Below are 27,514 nucleotides of genomic sequence, written 5' to 3' on the forward strand. Positions count from 1 at the left end.
TTTCCCTTTCTCTAGGAGGTGGGTCTAAAAGGACCTTGCTGTGATTTATGGCATAGAGTGTTCTGCCTATGTTTTCCTATAACAGTATGATAGTGTCTGGCCTCCCATTTAGGTCTTTAATCCATACTGAGTTTACTTTTGTGTATGGTATTAGGAAGTGTTCTAATTTCATTCTTTTACATGCAGCTGTCCAGTTTTCCCAGCACCACTTATTGAAGAGGCTGTCTTTTCTCCATCGTATATTCTTGCCTCTTTTATCAAAGATAAGGTGGACATTTGTGCGTGGGTTTATCTCTGGGCTTTCTATCCTGTTCCATTGATCTATCTTTCTGTTTTTGTGCCAGTACCATACTGTCTTGATTACTGCAGCTTTGTAGTATAGTCTGAAGACAGGGAGCCTGATTCCTCAAGCTTTGTTTTCCTTTCTCAAGATTGCCTTGGCTATTCGGGGTCTTTTGTGCTTCCATATACATTGTGAAATTCTTTGTTCTAGTTCTGTGAAAAATGCCATTGGTAGTTTGATAGGGAATGCATTGAATCTGTAGATTGCATTGGGTAGTATAGTCATTTGAGCAATGTTGATTCTTCCAATCCAGGAACATGGTATACCTCTCCATTTGTTTGTATCATGTTTAATATCTTTCATCAGTGTCTTACAGTTTTCTGCATACAGGTCTTTTGTCTCTTTAGGTACGTTTACTCCTAGGTATTTTATTCTTTTTGTTGCAATTGTAAATGGGAGTGTTTCCTTAACTTCTCTTTCAAATTTTTCATCATTAGTGTATAGGAATGCAAGAGATTTCTGTGCATTAATTCTGTATCCTGCTACTCTACTAAATTCATTGATTAGCTTTAGTAGTTTTCTGGTAGCATCTTTAGGATTCTCTATGTATAGTATCATGTCATCTGGAAACAGTGACACTTTTACTGCTTCTTTTCTGATTTGGATTCCTTTGATTTCTTTTTCTTCTCTGATTGCTGTGTATAAAACTTCCAAAACTATGCTGAATTACAGTGGTGTGAGTGGGCAACCTTGTCTTCTTCTTGATCTTAGTGGAAATGGTTTCAGTTTTTCATCATTGAGAATGATGTTGTCCGTGGGTTTGTCATATATGGCCTTTATTATGTTGAGGGGTTAGTTCCCTCTTTGCCTACTTTCCAGAGGGATTTTAACGTAAATTGGTGTTAAATTTTGTCACAGCTTTCTCTGCATCGATTGAGATGATCATATGGTTTTCCTCCTTCAATTTGTTAATATGGTGTATCACAGTGATTGACTTGCATATATTGAAGAATCCTTGCATTCCTGGAAAAAACCTCACTTGATCATGGTGTATGATTCTTTTGATGTGCTGTTGGATTCTGTTTGCTAGTATTTTGTTGAGGATTTTTGCACCTATGTTCGTCAGTGATATTGGCCTGTAGTTTTCTTTTTTTGTAGTATCTTTGTCTGGTTTTGGTATCAGGGTGATAGTGGCCTCGTAGAATGAGTTTGGGAGTGTTCCTCCCTCTGCTATATTTTGGAAGCGTTTGAGAAGGATAGGCGTTAGGTATTCTCTAAATGTTGGACAGAATTCACCTGAGAAGCCATCTGGTCCTGGGCTTTTGTTTGCTGGAAGATTTTTAATCACAGTCTCAATTTCAGTGCTTGTAATTGGTCTGTTTATATTTTCTATTTCTTCCTAGTTCAGTCTCAGAAGGTTGTGCTTTTCTAAGAATTTCTGCATTTCTTCCACGTTGTCCATTTTAATGGCATACAGTTATTTGTAGTAACCTCTCATGATCCTTTGTATTTCTGTAGTGTCACTTGTTACTTCTCCTTTTTCATTTCTAATTCTCTTGATTCAAGTCTTTTCCCTTTTTTTCTTGATAAGTCTGGCTAATGGTTTTCAATTTTGTTTGTCTTCTCAAAGAACCAGCTTTTAGTTTTATTGATCTTTGCCATTGTTTCCTTTTCATTTATTTCTGCTCTGATCTTTATGATTTCTTTCCTTCTGCTAACTTTGGGGTTTTTTTGCTCTTCTTTCTCTAATTGCTTTAGCTGTAAGGTTAGGTTGTTTATCAGAGATGTTTCTTGTTTCTTGAGGTAAGATAGTATTGCTATAAACTTCCCTCTTAGAACTGCTTTCGCTGAATCCCATAGGTTTTGGGTCATGGTGTTTTCATTGCCATTTGTTTCTAGATTATTTTTTGATTTCCTCTTTGATTTCTTCAGTGATCTCTTGGTTATTTAGTAGTGTATTATTTAGCCTCCACGTGTTTGTGTTTTTTACAGATTTTTTCCTGTAATTGATATCTATTCTCATAGCATTGTGGTCGGAAAACATACTTGATACAATTTCAATTTTCTTAAATTTACCAAGGCTTGATTTGTGACCCAAGATATGATCTGTCCTGGAGAATGTTCCATGGGCACTTGAGAAGAAAGTGTATCCTGTTGGTTTTGGATGGAATGTCCTATAAATATCAATTAAGCCCATCTTGTTTAATGTGTCACTTAAAGCTTGTGTTTCCTTATTTATTTCCATTTTGGATGATCTGTCCATTGGTGAAAGTGGGGTGTTAAAGTCCCCTACTATGACTGTGTTACTGTCGATTTCCCCTTTTATGGCTGTTAGCCTTTGCCTTAAGTATTGAGGTGCTCCTATGGTGTGTGCATAAATATTTACAATTGTTATATCTTCTCCTTGGATTGATCCCTTGATCATTATGTAGTGTCCTTCTTTGTCTCTTGCAGTCGTCTATTTTCAAGTCTATTCTGTTTGATATGAGAATTGCTACTCCAGCTTTCTTCTGATTTCTATTTGCATGGAATAACTTTTTCCATCCCCTCACTTTTAGTCTGTATGCATCCCTAGGTCTGAAGTGGGTGTCTTGTAGACAACATATATACATGTCTTGTTTTTGTATCCATTCAGCCAGTCTATGTCTTTTGGCTGGAGCATTTAATCCATTTACATTTAAGGTAATTATCGATATGTTTGCTCCTATAATCATTTTCTTAATTGTTTTAGGTTTGTTATTGTAGGTCTTTTCCTTCTCTTGTGTTTCCTGCCTACAGAAGTTCCTTTAGCATTTGTTATAAAGCTGGTTTGGTGGTGCTGAATTCTCTTAGCTTTTGCTTGTCTGTAAAGGTTTTAATTTCTCTGTCGAATCTGAATGAGATCCTTGCTGGGTAGAGTAATCTTGGTTGTAGGTTTTTCTCCTTCATCACTTTAAATATGTCCTGCCACTCCCTCCTGGCTTGCAGTTTCTGCTGAAAGATCAGCTATTAACTTTATGGGGATTCCCTTGTATGTTATTTGTTGTTTTTCCCTTGCTGCTTTTAATATCTTTTGTTTGTATTTAATTTTTGACAGTTTGATTAATATGTGTCTTGGCGTGTTTCTCCTTGGATTTATCCTGTATGGGACTCTCTGAGTTTCCTGGACTTGACTATTTCCTTTCCCATATTAGGGAAGTTTTCAACTATCATCTCTTCAAATATTTTCTCAGTCCCTTTCTTTTTCTCTTCTCCTTCTGGGACCAATTCAAATGTTGGTGCATTTAATGTTGTCCCAGAGGTGTCTGAGACTGTCCTCAATTCCTTTCCTTCTTTTTTCTTTATTCTGCTCTGTGGTAGTTATTTCCACTATTTTATCTTTCAGGTCACTTATCCTTCCAGTAGTTATTCTGCTACTGACTCCTTCTAGATAATTTTTCATTTCACTTATTGTGTTGTTCATCACTGTTTATTTGCTCTTTAGTTCCTCTAGGTCCTTGTTAAATGTTTCTTGTATTTTCTCCACTGTATTTCCAAGATTTTGGATCATCTTTACTATCATTATTCTGAATTCTTTTTCAGGTATACTGCCTATTTCCTCTTCATTTGTTAGGTCTGGTGGGTTTTTCCTTGCTCCTTCATCTGCTGTGTCTTTCTCTGTCTTCTAATTTTGCTTAACTTACTGTGTTTGGGGTCTCCTTTTTGCAGGCTGCAGGTTCGTAGCTCCCATTGTTTTTGGTGTCTGCCCCCAGTGGGTAAGGCTGGTTTAGTGGGTTGTGTAGGCTTCCTTGTGGAGGGGACTGGTGCCTGTGTTCTGATGGATGAGGCTGGATCTTGTCTTTCTGGTGGGCAGGCCTGCATCCGGTGGTGTGTTCTGAGGTGTCTGTGAACTTAGTATGATTTTAGGCAGCCTGTCTGCTAATGGGTGGGGTTGTGTTCCTGTCTTGCTAGTTGTTTGGCATGGGGTGTCCAGCACTGGAGCCTGCTGGTCGTTGAGTGGAGCTGGGTCTTAGCATCGAGATGGAGATCTCTGGGAGAGCTCTCGTCGATTGATATTACGAGGGGCTGGGAGGTCTCTGGTGGACCAATGTCCTGAATTCGGCTCTCCCACCTCCGTGGCTCAGGCCTGACACCTGGCCGGAGCACCAAGACCCTGTCAGCCACACGGCTGGGTCATCCTGGAGAAGATGGACTGAAGCCAGGAGAAAGCTAGAGGATAGGAGACCTGTCAGAGGGCTTGTTTGATGAAATCAGGCAAAGGATGGTGACATTCTGTACCCAGGCTCTACTCACAAAGCAGAAAAGGGTGCCTCGGGAAGCCGAGCACACACTTCCACCTTTTTGCACTGACTGACCTGCAGTGCTGAACAAGCCAGGAAAATGCCCTTGGCAGATGTCAGATTGGGGCCCCAGGTTCAGCTCCAGAAGCCCACTTTGCTGCAAGTAAGCCTTTGGCCTCTTGGATGGCCTCTGGGGCAAGGCACTGCTCCACTCACCATACCTGTTTTGAGGCCAGAACTTGACACTATGGCAATAGGGTCTTCTTAAAGGGAAGGCGTTTGTCCTTATGAATACAAATACTATCTTGACTATTCGGCACGGCTTTCTTCCAAAAGCTTCAAATGAAGGCTGCACATTTATTATTTATGCCTTTACAACAGCTTCCCCAGATTGCTAGAATGAGATATTATTTCCAAATTTTTATGGAAAACTATGGCACCCAGGGGTCAAGCTGACTCATGATCGGCAGCCACACCTTAACTAAGATGCAGACCCTGCCTCCCAGGTGATGGGCATGCCCTCCTCCATGCCATCAGGAGGCCTGGAGGGGAGGCAGCAGGTAGCAGAGAGAGCACAGCCTCCAGAGCCACACAGTTTGGGCTCAGCCATGCTGTGCAATAGCTCTCTGATCATGCGAAGTTATTTAACCTCTCTTGGACCCAGTTTATTTTGATTTTCAAATGTGCAAAGCTTCTAGCTCAGTGCCTGGAACAGAAGAAGTACTTAGGAAACAGTAGTTACTTTCCCTTTGCTTTACAAATACTCATTTTATCCGCCTGCCTCCTTCCCATCTCCACGTGGATGCCCAGTTAGGTATATTTCAAATTTAAAAATGCCCCAAACCAAACTCCTGGTCATCCCCCATAACCTGCTCTTCTTGTGGCCTTTTCCATCTCACAGATGCCACCTCACCCTTCCAGCTACCTTGGGGCATCCTCCACTCCTATGTCTCTGCTCCCCACATCCAATCAACAGGATATCCTGACTATCTGACCTTCAAAATGTACCTCATATGATGACGTCTTTCACCCCTACTGCCGCATCCAGGTCTGAGTCCACAACATGGCTCACCTGGATAACTGCAACCATCTCAGAAATAGTTTCCGTGGCCAGAATGATCCATTAAAAATGTAAATCAGATCACATCACTCCTCTGCTCAAAGCCAGACATCAGCTTCCCATATCTCTGAAGGGAAAGACAAAATCCTCCCACTGCCCTACAAAGGTCCCCATGATCTGACCTCATCAGCCCCTGCCCCTCTCCTGGGCTCACTCTGCTCTGTTCTGAACTCCATCCGAGTCCTCAAAGAAGTCAGGCCACATCACTCCTGAAACTTCACACTTGCTGTTCCTTCTGGCTAGGACACTATTCCTACCCTTCCTCTAGACAGCTGGCATGCCTGTCATCTCAACTTCTTCAGATTTTTGCTTAAATGTCACTTTTCATGTAAGACCTTCCATTATGACCCTATTTGAATACTAAAATAACACACGCACATACACACACACACACATACTCACACACACACACAGAGGCATCCCTTATCTCCTTTCTCTAATTTCCACCTAAGCACTATTCACCACCTAATACACTATATATTTTATTATTATTATTTTTTGTTTATTGTCTCTCTCCCCCTATTCACATATACACTCAAATGAACAGAGACTGAACTTGATTTATTCTTGCAACACTCCCAACAGCAAACTCTTTGGCAGCTAGTAGGAGCTCAGTAAACGTGACTCCTAATTCTAGCCATCAGTGGCATGTCTGATTCTTCCTATTAAGAATTAGAGGCTCTGAAAATCCTCCAGCAGTTGGAGCAGGCTTGATAAGGGTGCATGAGGGGGGAGCATCTGCAACTTAGGTGAAGTCAGGGCTCAGGGAGCACGTGCACATCCCCAAGAGGCACATAAAGCTGCCCACGGCAGAGGCTAAGGATGGTCTAAGCCCTCACTAAACAGCCTCTTACTAGGTTCTCCACGGAATGACTTTAGGTAAGGGCGATTTCACAGCATCCTTAAGGAGTCAAGCCTATATGGGACTGAACACAAGAGCCACTGCAGCCCCAGGCAACTAGCTGTTCCAAACTAGAGAAAAACCAACAAGGCCAAATTGCATCAACATCACTCAAAATGTTTACAGTGAAGATGTCAACTGTGATTGCCTTTATGAGAGGGGAACTCTCCCTGTTGGATCAGCGCATTCTACATTTATGGGTCTGTCCTAAGGGACTTGCTTCCTGTACCATGACCTGGCTTCTAATCATTCCAGTTTAGAAAGAAAGAACCACACACACACACACACACACACACACACACACACACACACACAAAACAAACCCTGTACAAAAGAGTACCATATGAAAAAGATAAGAGCTTACTTATTTTCTTTTCACTTCCATATTTTCCCAGAAAAGTTAGGGTGGGCATGGGAAAACCTCAGATGTTTTATACTCCTTTGATGGTGATAGATAAAAACGGAACACACTATGCCTTGTTTGTGAGCTCCTTGAAGGCAGGTGTCCTGTTCTAACAACAGCATCTAATATATTCCAGTGGAGCCCTGGCTAATGCTAGAAATGAACCAGTGAGAGAATGAACAACTAAACGAAGCCTATTAAATCAACTCCACGCATTCAAATTTCCCCTGCTCTGATCCTGACCCATATATTCTGCTCTGCCCCAGAAACTGCCTTGAGTCTCAGAGCCCTCCAAATCCAAATCCCTGGGCCAGCTCTGGGAGCAACAAGAGCCTCGGGCGCCTTCCCTTCCACGGATGATATGGGACGGGTACGATTTAACACCAGCATTATTACTGTTGTTATGATTGGCGACAGAACCCCACCAGCACTGTGGCAGGTCCTGGCTGGAACAGAATAAATGTGATTTCCTAGTTACAAGGCTACAATCAGTGGCCAACTGTTCCAGGGATTTTGTTGAGTTACACTTATCCAGGGGAGACTTGCAGTTCTGAATGAATATTTCAGATTGAGTTTCTTGGGAAGCAGACTCCAGGATGGGAGTGAGCACGCGGGAGGTTAACTCAGGGAGAGCTCCTGGAACAGTACCTGTGAAAGGGAAGGAACACCATCAGGACAGGGCAGAGGGGGACATGGAGCTGCCAGGCAGACTCCAGGGAAGGCTACAGTGGATCCTGCAAGATTCCACATGCACCAGGCAGTCCATGATGTGGGGCGGCCCAGGAAGGGGGCATGGCCCCAGGCAAGGTGACTCTCTTCGCCTGAGATCATCCCGAAAGGGGGCTGAGAGCTGAACCCATCTGCAGGCAATGCTCCCAGCAGCTGGAGGAATAAGCCCTTTATTCCAAAGGGGAATGTGGGCACCCACCGCACACAACCACTACTCTTATCCGGCAAGACAGACACAATCATCACCTCTGCTGTGATACCGACCCAGCTTTAGCCCCTTCAGGAGAGATGATAACTCTCACTCCCCTTCACTGCTCATCTTATAGCCAGAACCCACTCCTTATAGCCAGTGATACCCAGTGGGGATGCGATAAGTGCCCGTTGAATAAATACAACCCTGAATACTGAACATCGGCATGAAAATAGGAATAAAATATTGGGGTTGGCCCAAAAGTTCGTTTGGGTTTTTCCATAACATCTTATGCAAAAACCCGAAAGAACTTTTTCGCCAACTCAACCACATAACTATAGAAAAACCGTCCCCAGTGAGTTCGATGTAATCGGAAAAAACAAGCAGACCTGATAGGGGGACTTGAAAAGAGATGCACGGGGAAGCCAACACACACAGGCATTCTGGTCTCAGCTCCGGGTAGAACCTTGCATCCTACCAAGCTTCTGTCCCTTTATTTGTGAAATAAAAAGACAGATCCAACCATGCTATGAAGAAGAGATCAGAAAGCTGAGACACACTCCATTTCAACAGCTTTGCTAAATGATGTCTTTACTAGTGTCATTACTGACACGAGTAAGGAAACTTTTGATCCTGGCAAGGAAAAGAGCCCGAGGGTCAGAGTGTTTCCCCCCATGGTGTGCGGAGGACTTTTTTCAATTACCCCAGAGCTGGGAGGCCCCCAGGAGGAAGCAGGCAGAGATTGGAGTGGGTGAGGAATTTACTCTTCTGTCCGTGAACGAAAACAGAAACCAACTGGAATATCCTCTGATTCATGAAAATGCTGTGATTTAAAATCACTGAGCAGTATTTCACTTTCATAGGATAAGGAGCTATAGAAAAGAGGCAGGAGGAATTTTAAACACAGAAGCCAGAGTGCAGAAGCCGGAAGAAAAAAAATCTCACTGCCATATTTATCTCTCATTGTATTTGTCTAATACTGAGAATATAAAATTGAAAAATTATGCAGTTTTAAGGAAGACCCCTGGAAGAGGGGTATTAAATAATAGTCCAAGGTTTGTGCTAACTTGCCACTTCTCTCATGCATCCCCACCAGAGTTATGTACACCCATCGGGCTCACAATTTCCCACCTTATACTCGCACATACCCTGGGGCAGTGCCAAGAGCTACAGGAACTAACTAGATTAGAAGGAACGTCTTAAAAAGCCAAACTTATATACTTCTTTAAAACGATAAACCACAACATTAATGGAAGCCATAAGGACATTTGCAAACACTCTATAATCAATATCCATCACCACCACCTCACAGGCTTTCTCGGCAATCAAAGTATCATTTGATAAAAAGAGAAAACTGATAAATGCATGTCTCCACACCAGGAAGTCAACTCAATTATCTGCATACAAAATACACACATTCGATATTTGTCTCTTACCAAGCAATTCAGCAACCCTCAATTGGGTTCTTCCTATGAACACAGATCTTACCTCTTCAATTATTACAAAAACACAAGCAAATTCCAGTTTAACATGTTTCAAATGGCAGTACTAAAACTGATGCTCCACTCTATTTATAATTCCTTGTCTGTTTCATTAGAACGACCTCGTTAAGAGTTGACCTCACATTGGGAAAAGAAAAATCACTCTTCTTGACATGCTGACACCTTCAAAGATACCAGAAAAAAATGAGCTACCATTTACCTTTGAACTTGTGGAACACAGCCCAGAGCTCTGCAATATCGGTGGCAAAGGTGATGTCTGTGTCAAGGACGATGACCCTCTCCAGGTTGGCAGGAAGAGTCTTGGTGAGGACAAGCTTCATCAGACCGTAAATCCCAGAGTAATGTTTGTTGGGGATCCAGGAAACTTCAGACTAGACAGGGCAGTGAAGAGCGAGAGCAGGAGAAAGGAAAAAAAAAAATCAGTGCATTAATTTCTTTGTATAACCATTATAAATAGTGCCTGGTACATAAAAAGCATCGAATAAAAATTTGTTGAGTAAATGAATGAATATTTTCTTAAAGATCTGTTCATGTAACTTCATGGCATATGAAGTTCTTTTGGAAGAAAATGTATCCGAATCAAGGGAGAAGGAAAGTAACGTTTATGAAATAACTATCACATGAAAACACTATGCTCAGATTTAAAAAAAAAAAAAGATTTTTGTTATTATAGAAATTATATAGGCTCATTGGAGGAAATAAGAATATGCACAGAACAAGAAATAAAGGTTTCAAAAATTGAATCCTACTATATATATTTTTTGCAACCAGTACCTAATTGTTCCTGGGTAGACATATTTCTTTCAGTCATATTCCATTTCTGTGTCATTAAAAATGACTATTCAATGGTACTGTTACGCTTATCTATTTTGTTAAAGCTGTAATGGAGCTGGCCATCACCTTAAGATCTGAGGTCTGAGGACTTCGAGTAATTCCCTCCAGTGGGTTTTATATAACTCTTTTTCACATAAGCCTCGGCCTTGGGAACTCAGCTCACTTTCCTCTCTCCCTTGAGAATTTGCCTGAACCGAAGCTTGGCAATCATCGGCCCATGCTGCAGAGCCATGCTATTTAATCAGACCTTTGATTAACTTATTCATCTCTTTTGGTTACCATCAAAGCAGGAGAGCTTGGTGGAGGCCGAACACCAGCACGTTGGGTTAAGCCGTCGAATTAGACGGCTCCAGCTTCTGACTTTAGTTTTTACACACACGCAAGGCACTCAGATGCATTACAGAACAGTAGGACTACAGGAATAAATTAATCTCAACATGAGCCCAGGACTGGATGTCGCCCCAAGTCCCCGACTTAATACATAATCAATTAAGTTAGAGTGTTCAATTAGAGGTAAAGGAAGCATTTGAATGAGTTTGTATTCAGAAAGAAAATCCCAGAAAGAAAACTAAGGAATCTGTAGGGGGAAAGAACGTGTGGTGAGAAGCAGATGCGTTTATCATAAATGGCTCCTTCTCTTAGAAGTAGCATGGAACACGCTCTGCCTCTGTCCAATTCCTGCTCTTCCCCCGAGTTCCAACTTAGAAGGTACCACCCTCCAGCCACCCCTCCCCGCTGCCCCAGGCTGGGCGAGGGTTCCCAAAGCAAGGTGTTTCCCTTCTTCCAGCACAGCAAGCCATCATGCTGTGTCTAATTTCCCACGTCTCTCTCCTGCTCTGGACTGGAACTCCTCGAGGCAGGGACAATGTCATTTGTATTATGGTAACAACATAGTCATTTCTCCAAACACGTCTGATCACGTGCATGACTGCAAAGTTAGCCAGGCCTGGGTTCAAATGCTACCTTTGGCATTTTCCTCAACTAGGAGAAGAGGTATCTGTAATTGCGAGGGTCCAGGTCAGTACAGTACACTGGAAGAGGCACAGCTTGTTGAGCCCCAGAGCCTGGGCTTTAGCACCAGTTCCACTTCCAATAAGCTGTGTGACCTCAGGCAAGTCATTTAACCTCCATGAGCCTCAGTTTTCTCATCTGCAAAATGGGAGCTTAAGACACTCACATCACAATATTGCTGGGAGGATTACAAAGCATCCAGTATACATAAAGCCCACTTCCCTTCCCCCTAGTGAATGTGTGCCAGCACTACCCAGGCTCAGATGATTCAGGATTTGGAGCGTGATAAGTTATGGTACCTTTGACAGTAAAGGGGAAGTAGGGAATAGAGATAGCTTTGACAGGGAAAATAAATCACCCACCTATTTTTCCTATATTTCTATATAAAAGATTAATAAATCATAAACTGGGATCTACCGGGAAACGTGAAGCCCCCTCTGGTGGATCTCCAAATTGGACTGCACATCCTTGGTTTTAGGAGGAAAAAAGAAAAAAATGGGTGGGAGTGGTCACCCATATAACCTTTCGGGGCACTCTCCTGGTGCAATTCACACTGCTACGGATCTCACTTCCACCCTACAATAAACTTCAGTCCAACCAGGGACGTTAAGTCTTGGGGTCAACGGGGAGAAGTCCATCCTCAGAGGCAAGGTGCAGAAACCTGGAGGGCATCATGCAGACCTACCCCAGAGTACCCTATAGAAACACCACCGCCTAGCCAGGCAATATCCTAGAGTGTTCTTCATCACTCAGCACGTGAAAGGGTTCATGTAATTAAAACAATAATAAGAATGAAAGTTAGGTTTATGTTAATGGCAAGATTATTATCCTTTGCAATGGCTGTTAAAAATTCTAAGCAGCATGTTCTGACATTTAATTAGCAAAAAAAATCCAACTGTGCTCAAGAATACCACCTAATGTACTTACATAAAGGAACAAAAGCAATCCCAGGTTTTAAGGGTTTCTGTGTAAAGGAGGGGGTGGTGGAGGCTCTCAAGGGGAAATTCACCTTCCCAAAGTGGCCAGTTCCTTGGGGGAATGGACCCCAAGGGGAGTTTCTGTGAAGTGCTGCAAGTGATCCTAGGGTTCATGTGATGCTGGGTGGTCCAAGAAAAGTTACTCAGGAAATCTGACCAGAACAGTGACATGAGGATGGAGGTAAAGGGCTGACAGAAGACACATCCCCAAAAGTGTGTGCTTAAAACCCAGGGCGTGAAGGAAAGTGATATCTCAGGCGTGAGGCTGGTTTCTGACCTTTGATAAACAAGGGAAAGCAGGGAAAGAGGCTGGTTTTGTCAGGAAATGATGCCTATTTCTTCTTTTTTTTTAAATTTTATTTATTTTTAACATCTTTATTGGAGTATAATTGCTTTACAATGGTGTGTTAGTTTCTGCTTTATAACAAAGTGAATCAGCTATACGTATACATATATCTCCATATCCCCTCCCTCTTGCGTCTCCCTCCCTCCCACCCTCCCTATCCCACCCCTCTAGGTGGTCACAAAGCACCGAGCTGATCTCCCTGTGCCATGTAGCTGCTTCCCACTAGCTATCTACCTTACGTTTGGTAGTGTATATATGTCCATGCCTCTCTCTCACTTTGTCACAGCTTACCCTTCTCCCTCCCCATATCCTCAAGTCCATTCTCTAGTAGGTCTGTGTCTATTCCCGTCTTACCCCAGGTTCTTCATGACCTTTTTTTTTTTTCTTGGATTCCATATATATGTGTTACCATATGGTATTTGTTTTTCTCTTCCTGACTTACTTCACTCTGTATGACAGACTCTAGGTCCATCCACCGCACTGAAAATACCTCAATTTCATTTCCTTTATGGCTGAGTAATATTCCATTGTATGTATGTGCCACATCTTCTTTATCCATTCATCTGATGATGGACACTTAGGTTGTTTCCATCTCCTGGCTATTGTAAATAGAGCTGCAATGAACATTTTGGTACATGACTCTTTTTGAATTATGGTTTTCTCAGGGTATATGCCCAGTAGTGGGATTGCTGGGTCGTATGGTAGTTCTATTTGTAGTTTTTTAAGGAACCTCCATACTGTTCTCCATAGCGGCTGTATCAATTTACATTCCCACCAGCAGTACAAGAGTGTTCCCTCTTCTCTACACCCTCTCCAGCATTTACTGTTTCTAGATTTTTTGATGATGGCCATTCTGACCGGTGTGAGATGATATCTCATTGTAGTTTTGATTTGCATTTCTCTAATGATTAATGATGTTGAGCATTCTTTCATGTGTTTGTTGGCAATCTGAATATCTTCTTTGGAGAAATGTCGATTTAGGTCTTCTGCCCATTTTTGGATTGGGTTGTTTGTTTTTTTGTTATTGAGCTGCATGAGCTGCTTGTAAATTTTGGAGATTAATCCTTTGTCAGTTGCTTCATTTGCAAATATTTTCTCCCGTTCTGAGGGTTGTCTTTTGGTCTTGTTTATGGTTTCCTTTGCTGTGCAAAAGCTTTTAAGTTTCATTAGGCCCCATTTGTTTATTTTTGTTTTTATTTCCATTTCTGTAGGAGGCGGGTCAAAAAGGATCTTGCTGTGATTTATGGCATAGAGTGTTCTGCCTACGTTTTCCTCCAAGACTTCGAGAGTTTCTGGCCTTACATATCGGTCTTTAATCCATTTTGAGCTTATTTTTGTGTACACAGAGAATCCCAAAGATGCTACCAGAAAACTACTAGAGCTGATCAATGAATTTGGTAAAGTAGCAGGATACAAAATTAATGCACAGAAATCTCTGGCATTCCTGTACACTAATGATGAAAAATCTGAAAGTGAAATTAAGAAAACACTCCCATTTACCACTGCAACAAAAAGAATAAAATATCTAGGAATAAACCTACCTAAAGAGACAAAAGACCTGTATGCAGAAAATTATAAGACACTGATGAAAGAAATTAAAGATGATACAAATAGACGGAGATATACCATGTTCTTGGATTGGAAGAATCAACATTGTGAAAATGATTCTACTACCCAAAGCAATCTACAGATTCAATGCAATCCCTATCAAACTACCACTGGCATTTTTCACAGAACTAGAACAAGAAATTTCACAATCTGTATGGAAACACAAAAGACCCTGAATAGCCAAAGCAATCTTGAGGATGAAAAATGGAGCTGGAGGAATCAGGCTCCCTGACTTCAGACTATACTACAAAGCTACAGTAGTCAAGACAGTATGGTCTGGCACAAAAACAGAAATATAGATCAATGAAACAGGATAGAAAGCCCAGAGATAAACCCACACATATATGGTCACCTTATCTTTGATAAAGGAGGCAAGAATATACAGTGGAGAAAAAACAGCCTCTTCAATAAGTGGTGCTGGGAAAACTGGACATGTACATGTAAAAGTATGAGATTAGAACACTCCCTAACACCATACACAAAAATAAGCTATTTCTTCTTAAAGGCGTTGTTTTTAAGGAGGCATTGGGATGCTCCCGTAATGATCACAACAGAAAATACTATCTAGCATTTGCTGAGTGTTTACTGGGTGTCAGGCATTGTGGGAAGAGCTTTCTATGTGCTACCTTATTTACATCCCTTCCAACTAGGACAAAGGTCAGATATTATTATCTCCGTACCTGAAATTTGGGGGATGAGGACTGAGTCCTTCCCCTTACCTCGTATTTCAGTCCCCCAGCCCTAGATATTCTACTCTGAAATGATGCCAGTGTTTCTTTCTTCTTCACCCTTCCTGCAGCCCCGGGCCTATTCAGACGTGCTCTCCGCTCCTGGATTAGTTACTGTAGGGCCATAGCTAAGCCCCTGCCTCAACCCAGCCAAATCTATGTTCGTCAAGAAGCAGTTTTTCAAGGCAAGTAGGTACAAAGACTTTGGAGTCGGATACTCCTGGCTTTGAAGTCTCTCTGGGCCTTAATTTTCTCATCTGAAAAATAGGGATAATAGTAGCATATCCTGCTCCCTTCCTAGTGAGTTGGTCTCTTTGTAATCTGGAAGCTTTCCTCATTATCCTGGAAATATTTATTACTCAAAATACACTTCTTATCCCTACCAACATTTTCTTATGGATTACAGATCACCGTGACCCATTTTTTTTAAATTAAAAAGGAAAAACCATCCTAGCCCCAGAATGTCTGAAAAGTCATTTGCCTTTAATGTCATTTCTGAGTTGTTGTCTTGGCAACCAACCTGTATGTTCAGAACATAACTGTTGAGAAATGGAGGGTGAGGAGCTCGGATGGGATGGGGACTCCGGACAGTGCCACAGGGGGGTCATGAACTGAGCATAAGCTTGGGAATCTGAATGGCCAGATTCCCACTGGTAGGCTCATCTCTCTAACCCTCAAACTCCTCACCCCTAAAATAGAGAATATAAATACAGATCCCATGAGTTTTGAAAAAGCATTAAATGAGGCAAGAGGACTAAGGGGACTGGTTCAGTGTTCGCTACATCACGAGCGCTCAATATTAGCTTTTCAATTGGTTAACAGCATGCACTCCAGAGTCTGACTGCCTTGGTTTGAATCCTGGCTCCATCACTCACTGGCTGGGTCACTTTGGGCAAGTAACTGAACCTCAACGTACCTTTGTTTTCTCGTCTGTAAAATGGGCATCCTCACAGAACATACTCTATAGGCTTTTGAGAATTCTGATGCTGTATATAGGTACTGGCTATTATTTTTAATTGTTAATATTGTTACCAATTATATTTAGAGCGACAGAAAAGATGAGATTCTTACCTACTAGATAAAGTCATCTGCATTTGTATTTGCCCTTGCCAGCAAAAATATGCTCCAGTTTAGCTCAGTTGGAATCATTTAAATCAGCATTTACAGAACACTTAATATGGGTCAGGTACCGAGGGGGGGCTAGGGACCAGCATCCACAATGAATAAAACATGGCTGGTGCTTGAGGAATTTATGGTCTAGTGTATATTCATTATCCTTTACTGCATAACAAGTTACCTCAAGACACAGCAGCTTAAAACGGCGATACTTATTACCTCGCACAGTTCCTGTGTTAGGAATTTGGGAGCATATCTGCTGGGTGGCTCTGGCTCAGGATTCCTCATGAGGTTGTAGTAAGGATGTCGGCTGAGCCTACAGACATCTAAATGCTTGGGATCTGCTTCAAGAAGGCTCACTCCTACATGCCTGGGAGGTGATGCCGGCTGTTAGCAGGAAGCCTCAGTTCTTTGTCACATGGACCACCCCCACAGGGCTGTCTGGACGCCTTAACAACAGGGCAGCTGGCTTCTCCCAGCGTGAGTGATCCAAGAGAGAACAAGAAAGAAGCTAGGATGTCTTTTATGACTTGGCCTCAGAAGTTACATGGTGTCATTTCTGTCACATCTTACTGATTATACAGGTCAGCCCTGGGCAACATGGGAAGGGACTAGACAAGAGTGTGAGTACCAGGGGATGGGATTATCGAGGGCTATCTTGGAAACTGGCTACCACATCTGTGATATTACGATGGTAAGAACGGGACTATGATACCTCCAGGTGTACATATAGCAGTGATCTAGAAGAAGGACAGTCAAGGTGGGGTGGTTGGAAGGGAGGGAGAATAATCAGAGATGTCTGGAAAAGATGAGCCTTACATTTGATCTTGACAAATCAGGTGAAAATTGAGTTTTTCAAATATTGGGAGAAAAGCAGGATGGGAGAGGTATTATAGTATCCGTGAAGGCACAGAGATATAAATAGACAATTGTGTGTGTGTGTGTGTGTGTGTGTGTGTGTGTGTGTGTGTAAAGTAACTACAATCTGATATGTCCAGATAAAGCTTGAAGCTGGAAGTGATGGGAAAGGCTGTGGGGAAGGAGGAAAGGGTGAGACGTTAGAAAATACTGTATGAAGTACAGTATATGGAGAACATGTATAAAGAACTCTGGCCAATACCCTAAGGTCAGTGGGAAGCAACAAAAAGGTTTTCATTAGCAAAGACACATAATCTCAACTGTATTTTCGGAATATACTCTAGCAACCCATAGAAGAGAAAGATTAATAGAAGGCAGTTTGATGGGCATCAAAACCTTGGAGGACGCCTACAGAAAATGCAGATTCACAGGGTCATACCCAGAGGTGATGATTCATCAGGTCTGGGGTAGGGCCCAGAAATCTGTATTGTTAGCCAGATCTCCATGGAATTCCTTTTTTTTTTTTTTTAACTTATTTTATACAGGAGTGTAGTTGATTAACAATGTTGTGATAGTCTCAGGAGTGCAGCAAAAGTGGTTCAGTTATACATTTTCCCATTTAGGTTGTTACATAACATTGAGCAGATTTCCCTCTGCTATACAGTAGGTCCTTGCTGGTTATCCATTTTAGATACAGCAGTGGACTACACCCTAAGAAACAGTAATTTAGGAGATACAGTAGGTACTGTATTTCTCAAGGCCTGTTGGCTGAATCATTTATATTGGATCACCAACCAGTTTATTGTTCAGAAACAAGAGATATAATAGCCCTAAACTTAAGAGTCCCACCTGAACTTGACAGGGTTGGATGTATAGGGAGAGAGGATCTTTCTCAAAGACTAACAAAAGAAAGTGTTGGTGGAAGATCTTCGTTCTTTAGATGACCCTAGGCTTCATGGCATGAAGGTTTCCTAGCTGTTCCACTTTCTAAACTCAGAAATCCCATTTCGGCAAAAGCAGCTCTAGGTCGGCTCCTGTGAAATTCTGAGTAACCAGTACCAACAGGAGAGCTAAGTTACACATTTCACATCTTCCCACAATGGAGCCTTGGAGGAAAACCTTGTAAGAGCCCTAAGTTGGTCTTTACAGGTAACAGCAATCCTACTAGGCATCCATGAACATTTATTTAGAAAATAAAACCCCAGTCCAAAGTGAGTTATCTGGCGTTCACCTGAAATGTTCATTATTCAGGAATCTACTGAGCAGCCATCTTCCACAAGCATAATTAATTCGAGAATGATGACAAAGGCACAGTGAATCAAGAGGAATGTGATCACGAATCTATAAACATGCTCCTCCTCATATCAGTGGCAACAAAACCCCTTCCTCTCTCATGCCTGTCAAGAAGCATCCTCTATTTAGCTCTGTGAAGCTTGGGGGGATTGGTCCCTGGAGCATTTATGGATCGTCTGAACCTCTCTGAGGACTTAACGTTATGAAATGGAGCGTTGCAAAGCACTGGGAGTTCTGATTTGTGAACTGGACTGCTACAGTGGTTTAATTTCCTGAAATATTGCTGCCTTCTTAACTAATAGATTTTTCAAGGCACTGAGGAGAAAACTGCATTAGCTCCTGAGGAGCCTGGACTTATTATTTCTAGAAGCTGCAATTCTTCTTATTACATGCGCGGTATGTATTTATGTATGTCTACTGAGCACACTGTCTGACACACAGAGGCACTCAATGAATAGTGTTGAAAAACCAAAACAATACACGTAAACAAGCAATGCTTACTGGGAACCATTCCCTGTGAGGGGAATACACTGGTGGAACTACTTCATTCATTCATTCAAACATCAGATGAATGCTTGGAGGGGAATACAGTACAGTTTGGGGAGACAGAAAAACAATTTCTAAAAGCATTATTACAGCATTCCCATTAGTAGTTTACCTTGATGGGGGCTGGAGGAGGTAGGGCAATGGAATGCGAAGACATCCAAGTATCTTTGGTGATGTTGTTCTAGTTCTAAGTCAGATTGTATGGTGTTTTATTGGTTTATATCATAACCTCTTTATCTTCAATCTTCAACTGTGTGTATGTGCCTGCATATACAGGACGAAATCATAAGGAACCAAGGGGCAAGAATGTGACGTAGAATGAACCCAGGAATAAAGCGGACCCAGCTAAAAGTCACAAATACACACACACACACACACACACACACAGCTCCTGCTAAGAATGGAGACAATAATTTTTCTAGTAAATGCAAAGAAAAAAACCACTCTTCTCCTCTTACAATAAACTACTTTTTAGCATTCATTCTTTTTTTTCTTTTTTGATATTTAATTTTTGAGATTTAATGGACATTAAACATGGCATAAACTAAGGATTTAGGTATAAAATACCTATTTTTGGAGGTGCATTTTAAGATTCTGAAAGGAAGTTCAAGATACCATTTATGTTTCCTTTCATGTTGTTCTGCTTATCTATTTCTACATTACCACCATCTCATATTGATTCTTTTTTTTTTGAATTTTATTTATTTTTTTATACAGCAGGTTCTTAATAGTCATCCATTTTATACACATCGGAGTATACATGTCAATCCCAATCACCCAACTCATCACACCACCATCCCCACCCCTCACCGCTTTCCTCCCTTGGTGTCCATACGTGTGTTCTCTACAGATGTGTCTCAGTTTCTGCCCTGCAAATGGATTCATCTGTACCATTTTTTTAGTTCCATATATGTGCGTTAATATACGATATTTGTTTTTCTCTTTCTGACTTACTTCACTCTGTATGAAAGTCTCTAGATCCATCCACATCTCTACAAATGACCCAATTTCGTTCCTTTTTATGGCTGAGTAATATTCTATTGTATATATACACCACATCTTCTTTATCCATTCATCTGTCGATGGGCATTTACGTTGCTTCCATGACCTGGCTATTGTAAATACTGCTGCAGTGAACATTGTGGGGCATGTGTCTTTTTGAATTATGGTTTTCTCTGGGTATATGCCTAGTAGAGGGATTGCTGGGTCGTATGGTAGTTCTCTTTTTAGTTTTTTAAGGAACCTCCATACTATTCTCCATGGTGGCTGTATCAATTTACATTCCCACCAACAGTGCAAGAGGGTTCCCATTTCTCCACACCCTCTCCAGCATTTGTAGTTTGTAGATTTTCTAAGGATGCCCATTCTAACTGGTGTGAGGTGATGCCTCATTGTAGCTTTGATTTGCATTTCTCTAATAATTAGTGATACGGAGCAGCTTTTCACGTGCTTCTTGGCCATCTGTATGTCTTCTCTGGAGAAATGTCTGTTTAGGTCTTCTGCCCATTTTTGGATTGGGTTCTTTGTTTTTTTAATATTGAGCTGCATGAGCTGTTTATATATTTTGGAGATTACTCCTTTGTCCGTTGATTCGTTAGCAAATATTTTCTCCCATTGTGAGGGCTGTCTTTTCATCTTGTTTATGGTCTCCTTTGCTGAGCAAAAGCTTTTAAGTATCCTTAGGTCCCATTTGTTTATTTTTGTTTTTATTTCCATTACTCTAGAAGGTGGATCAAAAAAGATCTTGCTGTGATTTATGTCAAAGAATGTTCTTCCTATGTTTTCCTCTAAGAGTTTTATAGTGTCCAGTCTTACATGTAGGTCTCTAATCCATTTTGAGTTTATTTTTGTGTATGGTGTTAGGGAGTGTTCTAATTTCATTCTTTTACATGTAGCTGTCCAGTTTTCCCAGCACCATTTATTGAAGAGACTATCTTTTCTCCATTGTATATCCTTGCCTCCCTTCTCATAGATTAGTTGAGCATAGGTGCATGGGTTTATCTCTGGGCTCTCTATCTTATTCCATTGATCTATCTTTCTGTTTTTGTGCCAGTACCATATTGTCTTGATTGCTGTAGCTTTGTAGTATAGTCTGAAGTCAAGGAGTCTGATTCCTCCCGCTCCACTTTTTTCCCTCAAGACTGCTTTGGCTATTCGGGGTCTTTTGTGTCTCCATACAAATTTTAAGATTTTTTGTTCTAGTTCTGTAAAAAATGCCATTGGTAGTTTGATAGGGATTGCATTGAATCTGTAGACTGCTTTGGGTAGTACAGTCATTTTCACAATATTGATTCTTCCAATCCAAGAACATGGTATATCTCTCCATCTGTTGGTATCATCTTTAATTTCTTTCATCAGTGTCTTATGGTTTTCTGCATACAGGTCTTTTGTCTCTCTAGGTAGGTTTATTCCTAGGTATTTTATTCTTTTTGTTGCAATGGTAAGTGGGAGTGTTTCCTTAAGTTCTCTTTCAGATTTTTCATCATTAGTGTATAGGAGTGCAAGAGATTTCTGTGCATTAATTTTGTACCCTGCAACTTTACCAAATTCACTGATTAGCTCTAGTAATTCTCTGGTGGCATCTTTAGGATTCTCTGTGTATAGTATAATGTCATCTGCAAACAGTGACAGTTTTACTTATTCTTTTCCAATCTGTATTCCTTTTATTTCTTTTTCTTCTCTGACTGCTGTGGCTATGACTTCCAAAACTATGTTGAATAATAGTGGTGAGAGTGGACATCCTTGTCTTTTTCCTGATCTTAGAGGAAATGCTTTCAGTTTTTCACCATTGAGAATGATGTTGGCTGTGGGTTTGTAGTATATGGCCCTTATTATGTTGAGGTACATTCCCTCTATGCCCACTTTCTGGAGAGTTTTTATCATAAATGGGTGTTGAAATTTGTCAAAAGTTTTTTCTGCATCGACTGAGATGATCACATGGTTTTTATTCTTCAATTTGTTAATATGGTGTATCACATTGTTTGATTTGTGTATATTGAAGAATCCTTGCATCCCTGGGATAAAGCCCACTTGATCATGGTATATGATCCTTTTAATGTGTTGCTGGATTCTGTTTGCTAGTATTTTGTTGAGGATTTTTGCATCTATATTCATAAGTGATATTGGTCTGCAATTTTCTTTTTTTGCAGTATCTTTGTCTGGTTTCAGTATCAGCGTGACGGTGGCCTCACAGAATGAGTTTGGGAGTGTTCCTTCCTCTGCAATTTTTTGGAAGAGTTTGAGAAGGATGGGTGTCAGCTCTTCTCTAAATGTTTGATAGAATTCACCTGTGAAGCCATCTGGTCCTGGACTTTTGTTTGTTGGAAGATTTTTAATCACAGTTTCAATTTCATTACTTGTGATTGGTCTGTTCACATTTTCTATTTCTTCCTGGTTCAGTCTTGGAAGGTTATACCTTTCTAAGAATTTGTCCATTTCTTCCAGGTTGTCCATTTTATTGGCATAGAGTTGGTTGTAGTAGTCTCTTAGGGTGCTTTCTATTTCTATGGTGTCTGTTGTAACTTCTCCTTTTTCATTCTAATTTTATTGATTTGAGTCCTCTCCCTCTTTTTCTTGATGAGTCTGGCTAATGGTTTATCAATTTTGTTTATCTTCTCAAAGAACCAGCTTTTAGCTTTATTGATCTTTGCTATTGTTTTCTTTGTTTCTATTTCATTTATTTCTGCTCTGATCTTTATGGTTTCTTTCCTTCTGCTAACTTTGGATTTTGTTTGTTCTTCTTTCTCTAGTTCCTGTAGGTGTAACGTTAGATTGTTTACTTGAGATTTTTCTTGTTTCTTGAGGTAGCTTGTATTGCTATAAACTTCCCTCTTAGAACCGCTTTTACTGCATCCCATAGGTTTTGGATCATCATCTTTTCACTGTCCTTTGTCTCTAGGTATTTTTTGATTTCCTCTTTGATTTCTTCAGTGATCTCTTGGTTATTTAGTAATGTATTGTTTAGTTTCCATGTGTTTGTGTTTTTTACGTTATTTTCCCTGTAACTGATTTCTAATCTCATAGAGCTGTGGTCAGAAAAGATGCTTGATATGATTTCAATTTTCTTAAGTTTACTGAGGCTTGATTTGTGACCCGAGATGTGATCCATCCTGGAGAATGTTCCACGCGCACTTGAGAGGAAAGTGTAATCTGCTCTTTTTGGATGGAATGTCTTATAAATATCACGTAAATCTATCTGGTCTATTGTGTCATTTAAAGCTTGTGTTTCCTTATTAATTTTCTGTTTGGATGAACTGTCCATTGGTGTAAGTGAGGTGTTGAAGTTCCCCACTATTACTGTGTTAATGTCGATTTCCTCTTTTATAGCTTTTAGCAGTTGCCTTATGTATTGAGGTGCTCCTATGTTGGCTGCATATACATTTATAATGTTATATCTTCTTGGATTGATCCCTTGATCATTATGTGGTGCCCTTCCTTGTCTTGTAACATTATTTTAAAGTCTGTTTTATCTGCTATGAGTATTGCTACTCCAGTTTTCTTTTGATTTCCATTTGCATGGAATATCTTTTTTCCATCCCCTCACTTTCAGTCTGTATGTATCCCTGGGTCTGAAGTGGGTCTCTTGTAGACAGCATATATATGGGCCTTGTTTTTGTATCCATTCAGCGAGCCTGTGTCTTTTGGTTGGATCATTTAATCCATTCATGTTTAAGGTAATTATCGATATGTATGTTCCTATAACCATTTTAATTGTTTTGTTTTTGTAGGTCCCCTTCTTCTCTTGTGTTTTCCACTTAGGGAACTTCCTTTAGCATTTGTTGTAAAGCTGGTTTGGTGGTGCTGAATTGTCTTAGCTTTCGCTTGTCTGTAAAGCTTTTAATTTCTCCATTGAATCTGAATGAGATCCTTGACGGGTAGAGTAATCTTGGTTGTAGATTCTACCCTTTCATCACTTTAAGTATATCATGCCACTCCCTTCTGGCTTGTAGAGTTTCTGCTGAGAAATCAGCTGTTAACTTTATGGGAGTTCCCTTGTATGTTACTTTTCATTTTTCCCTTGCTGCTGTTAATAATTTTTCTTTGACTTTAATTTTTGACAATTTGATTACTATGTGTCTTGGCGTGTTTCTTCTGCCTGGGTTTATGCTGTATGGGACTCTCTGAGCTTCCTCAGAGACTGGACTTGGGTGGCTATTTCCTTTCCCATGTTAGGGAAGTTTTCAACTATAATCTCTTCAAATATTTTCTCAGGTTCTTTCTCTCTCTTCTCTTCTGGGACCCCTATAATGTGAATGTTGTTGCATTTAATGTGTTCCCAGAGGTCTCTTAGGCTGTTTTCATTTCTTTTCATTCTTTTTCCTTTATTCTGTTCTGTGGCAGTGAATTCCACCATTCTGTCTTCCAGGTCACTTATCCGGTTTTCTGCTTCAGTTATTCTGCTATTGATTCCTTCTAATGTATTTTTCATTTCAGTTATTGTATTGTTCATCTCTGTTTTTTAATGTTTCTAGATCTTTGTTAAACATTTCTTGCGTCTTCTCGATCTTTGCCTCCATTTTTTTTCCGAGGTCCTGGATCATCTTCACTATCATTATTCTGAATTCTTTTTCTGGAAGGTTGCCTATCTCTCTTCATTTAGTTGTTTTTCTGGGGTTTTCTCTTGTTCCTTCATCTGGTACATAGCCCTCTGCCTTTTCATCTTGTTCAACTTTCTGTGAATGTGGTTTTTGTTCCACAGGCTGCAGGATTGTAGTTCTTCTTGTTTCTGCTGTCTGCCCTCTCAGCATTCATTCTTAAAAAATGCAGAATCTTTGCTTCTTGCAACAAAAGCAAAAATTGCTTTTGGGGAGCAAAAAAAAATCTTGGATATTACTGTGATTTGTTATTAAAATCTAATGGGGGGAGTACAATTTTAAAATATCTAAAAAGGCTCCTGGGTGTGGGTAATAAATTTTTCAAAAGGTTGAAGAACTTCACTCTATAGGATTATATGACACCAGATGAGACACAAAACACACAAGAAGTGTGCAAAAATAGATAAGTAACCCCAAACCTGGGTCCAGACATTTGCATCTGCTGAGTCTAGCAGTTCTTCCTGCCTTCCTGAATTTAATCAGAAGGCAGTTTAATCATAAAATATGACAGTGATCTGTCCTCAAGTTCACCTGGAGATTTGAGGACACTTTACCCATTCTCACCCTCTCACCCCCCATTCCTCCTCCTCCACTCTCACCACCTCCTTCACAGGGAACCATCTAAAGGACAGCCTCAGAGGCTGCAATTAACGTGGCCCCATGCTGCTCTTCATTAATGAGGCACTTTTCACTTTTAGAGGGCTCTGTAATCCTTTGGAGGTGAAGCCTTTGCTGGTGACACTCTCTGTTCCCAGCTCCAGCGATCCACCCTACAGGTCAACTTTACTGGAAATGCAGGGTAGGGCCAACGACAAGCAGGGAAGGAGGGTTAAGGAGGATGAACCAGAGGTGCCACTTAATTAATTTCTGGTTGGTTTAAAAGTTATTTTTTTTTAATGAAACATGGAAGGCAAAAGTCTTGGTGTAGTAAAAAGATCCAAAAGTAAACCTTGTCAGTGACAATCAGAATTTCTCTCAGCTCACAGCCAAAAATGAGCCTCTTCACTGGTCACCCCTGAAAAGATGATGCTTTTACTCAATTCTTGTAATGCATCTAGGAAATATTAACTAAAGGTTTTATTATAATTTCAAAATTTTAGCCTTGACCTTGAAAGCCTTGTTTCAAGATGACTTAAGACTGTAGTTATATTGGCATTCACCCCCCCATAACAGGCCCTTACTATTTATATGAAGAGTTGTCAAGGAAACCAGGTGTTGAGGATATAGCTGCCTAACTTGTCTAGATTTAGAATTGATCATATGTGAGAATGCGGAAGGGAAAAGAATGTCACCCTTAGAAAGTACTATAGACAATGGTGCGTGCTACAAGATAATTCCATTTAAGCCTTTACTTCCACTTGGGGATTTGGCTACTGATCAAAGGAATTCCTAATGCTTTAAATCCCCCTTCAAAAAAAAAAAATCACCTAATTCTGAAAAAGACTCATTTGTCTAAACATTCCTTGTGTGTGCAAACTCTGTACTAGATGTTAAGGAAAAAAATAATAAATGTGGAACATTCCTATTTCCTAGGAGATCACAGTTAACAGGAAAAGAATATTATTATATTTATGATAATGTCAATAATACCACATTTGTTGATTACTCACTTTGTAGTAGACACTATAAGCAATTTATAAATCTTTTAAGTCACACAATATCCCAACATCAAGGAAGTCACACAATCTTAAAGAATTACAGGGGCTGGAACTGAAAATCTGATTTGCCTCGTTCCAACAATCTTAATCATTTTGGAAACGGACTCAAATAAGATATTCAAAAATAAATACGATATTCAAATGATCATTAGGCAGTGAAAGCTATAGATAAAGTCTTACTACGAAGCTTGGGATGGAGCCCTAATTGCACCTGGAAATGGGAAGTAAAATCAGCAAAGGTGAAGGTGACTCCTATATGGAGCTAATATTTGCAGCACAAATGAACACTGCAACAGAGTGACAGTCAATGCAACTCATATGAGGAGTCACCAACCTTCTCAGCACAAATGTTTCTCCAACATCTGCAGGATGGCAAGTGGCCAGGCACATTCTACTAAGAAAACTGTTAATAACACCCAAATAAAAAAAAAAAGCAGAAAGAGAAGACTGAAAAATAAGTCTAGATCCAGAAAGACCGTTAAAATGGATTCTTTTTTCTTTAATTGAAGTATAGTTGATTTATAATGTTGTGTTAGTTTCAGGTGTACAGCACAGTGATTCAGTGATTCAGTTACACATACGTATAAATTCTTTTTCAGATTCTTTTCCCTTATGGTTATTACAAAATGTTGAATAGAGTTCCCAGTGCTATACAGTAGGTCCTTGTTGTTTATCTATTTTACATATAGTAGTGTGTATCTGTTAATCCTTAGCACCTCAAGAGGGTGCCAGAGAAAAATCTCGGCCTCTGATGCTTGGCCTTTTTTACATGAGCAATGCTATCTATCAAGGGCCCAGAGCAAAGGTCAACTGGAGTCTGGGTGTCCTTCTCCAGAAGGCTGATGAAGACTGCCTGGAGCAGTGGTTCAGATTAGAATCACCTGGGCCCACTCCCAGGCCTGCCCAGAAAAACTAATTTGGGATATCTAGTGGTGGGGCCTGGCATCGCTGCCTGTTCTGGATTGATAAAGATTGCACAGGAGTGATGCTAATATACAATTAAGGGGAGAGGCTGGCACTGTTTTTCGGGTATTGTTTTGCATTACAAAAGCTACCAAGTGATTCCTTTGTGCAATCAAGCCTGAGGTACCCAACAACTGGGAAAATGAACCAACCAATCAATGCTAACTTCTGGCTGGGACCATCAACACCCAGATTAACGGCCCAGCTCTGTAACTTGCACAGATACCATCAAGTCCCTATCGATAGATGTTTTTTGTTTTGAATTCCCTGGTGTGGGAATACTTAAGCATTCTTGATCTGGAAACAACCTGGAATAATGAAATGAGCACTGGACTCAGAGTTGGGAAATCCAAGTTGGGGTCTGGTCCATCCCCTGCTCTCTCAGATTCGGTATCTGAAAAATGGAGACAAAGCCACTTACATTCGTTCTTGGAGGCTGAAAATGGGATGATGTTTGTGGAGGCAGCTAGCAGAGTGCCTGACAGAATCTGCACTCGCGAGATGCTAGTTAATTCTGAATCTAGAATAAGGAATATTTCATTACTAGACAAGCAGAATAAAGGTCTGATCATAGTAAGGGAGCTCGGAACGCTAG

General features: G+C 40.6%; 1 protein-coding gene across 1 annotated transcript in view; it reads right to left on the reverse strand.

Moving 5' to 3' along the window:
- The window catches only part of LARGE1 (LARGE xylosyl- and glucuronyltransferase 1), a 590,826-nt gene that overhangs the window by 227,749 nt on the left and 335,563 nt on the right, over positions 1-27,514 (reverse strand). Inside the window, exon 6 of the mRNA XM_029205397.1 lies at positions 9,587-9,758. Coding sequence (XP_029061230.1) covers positions 9,587-9,758 — 172 coding nt within the window. The remainder of the gene's footprint in view (positions 1-9,586; positions 9,759-27,514) is intronic.

The sequence above is a fragment of the Monodon monoceros genome, unplaced genomic scaffold (genome assembly GCF_005190385.1).
Source record: "Monodon monoceros isolate NGI ecotype Baffin Bay Population unplaced genomic scaffold, NGI_Narwhal_1 Super_Scaffold_6, whole genome shotgun sequence".
Classification (NCBI taxonomy): domain Eukaryota; kingdom Metazoa; phylum Chordata; class Mammalia; order Artiodactyla; family Monodontidae; genus Monodon; species Monodon monoceros.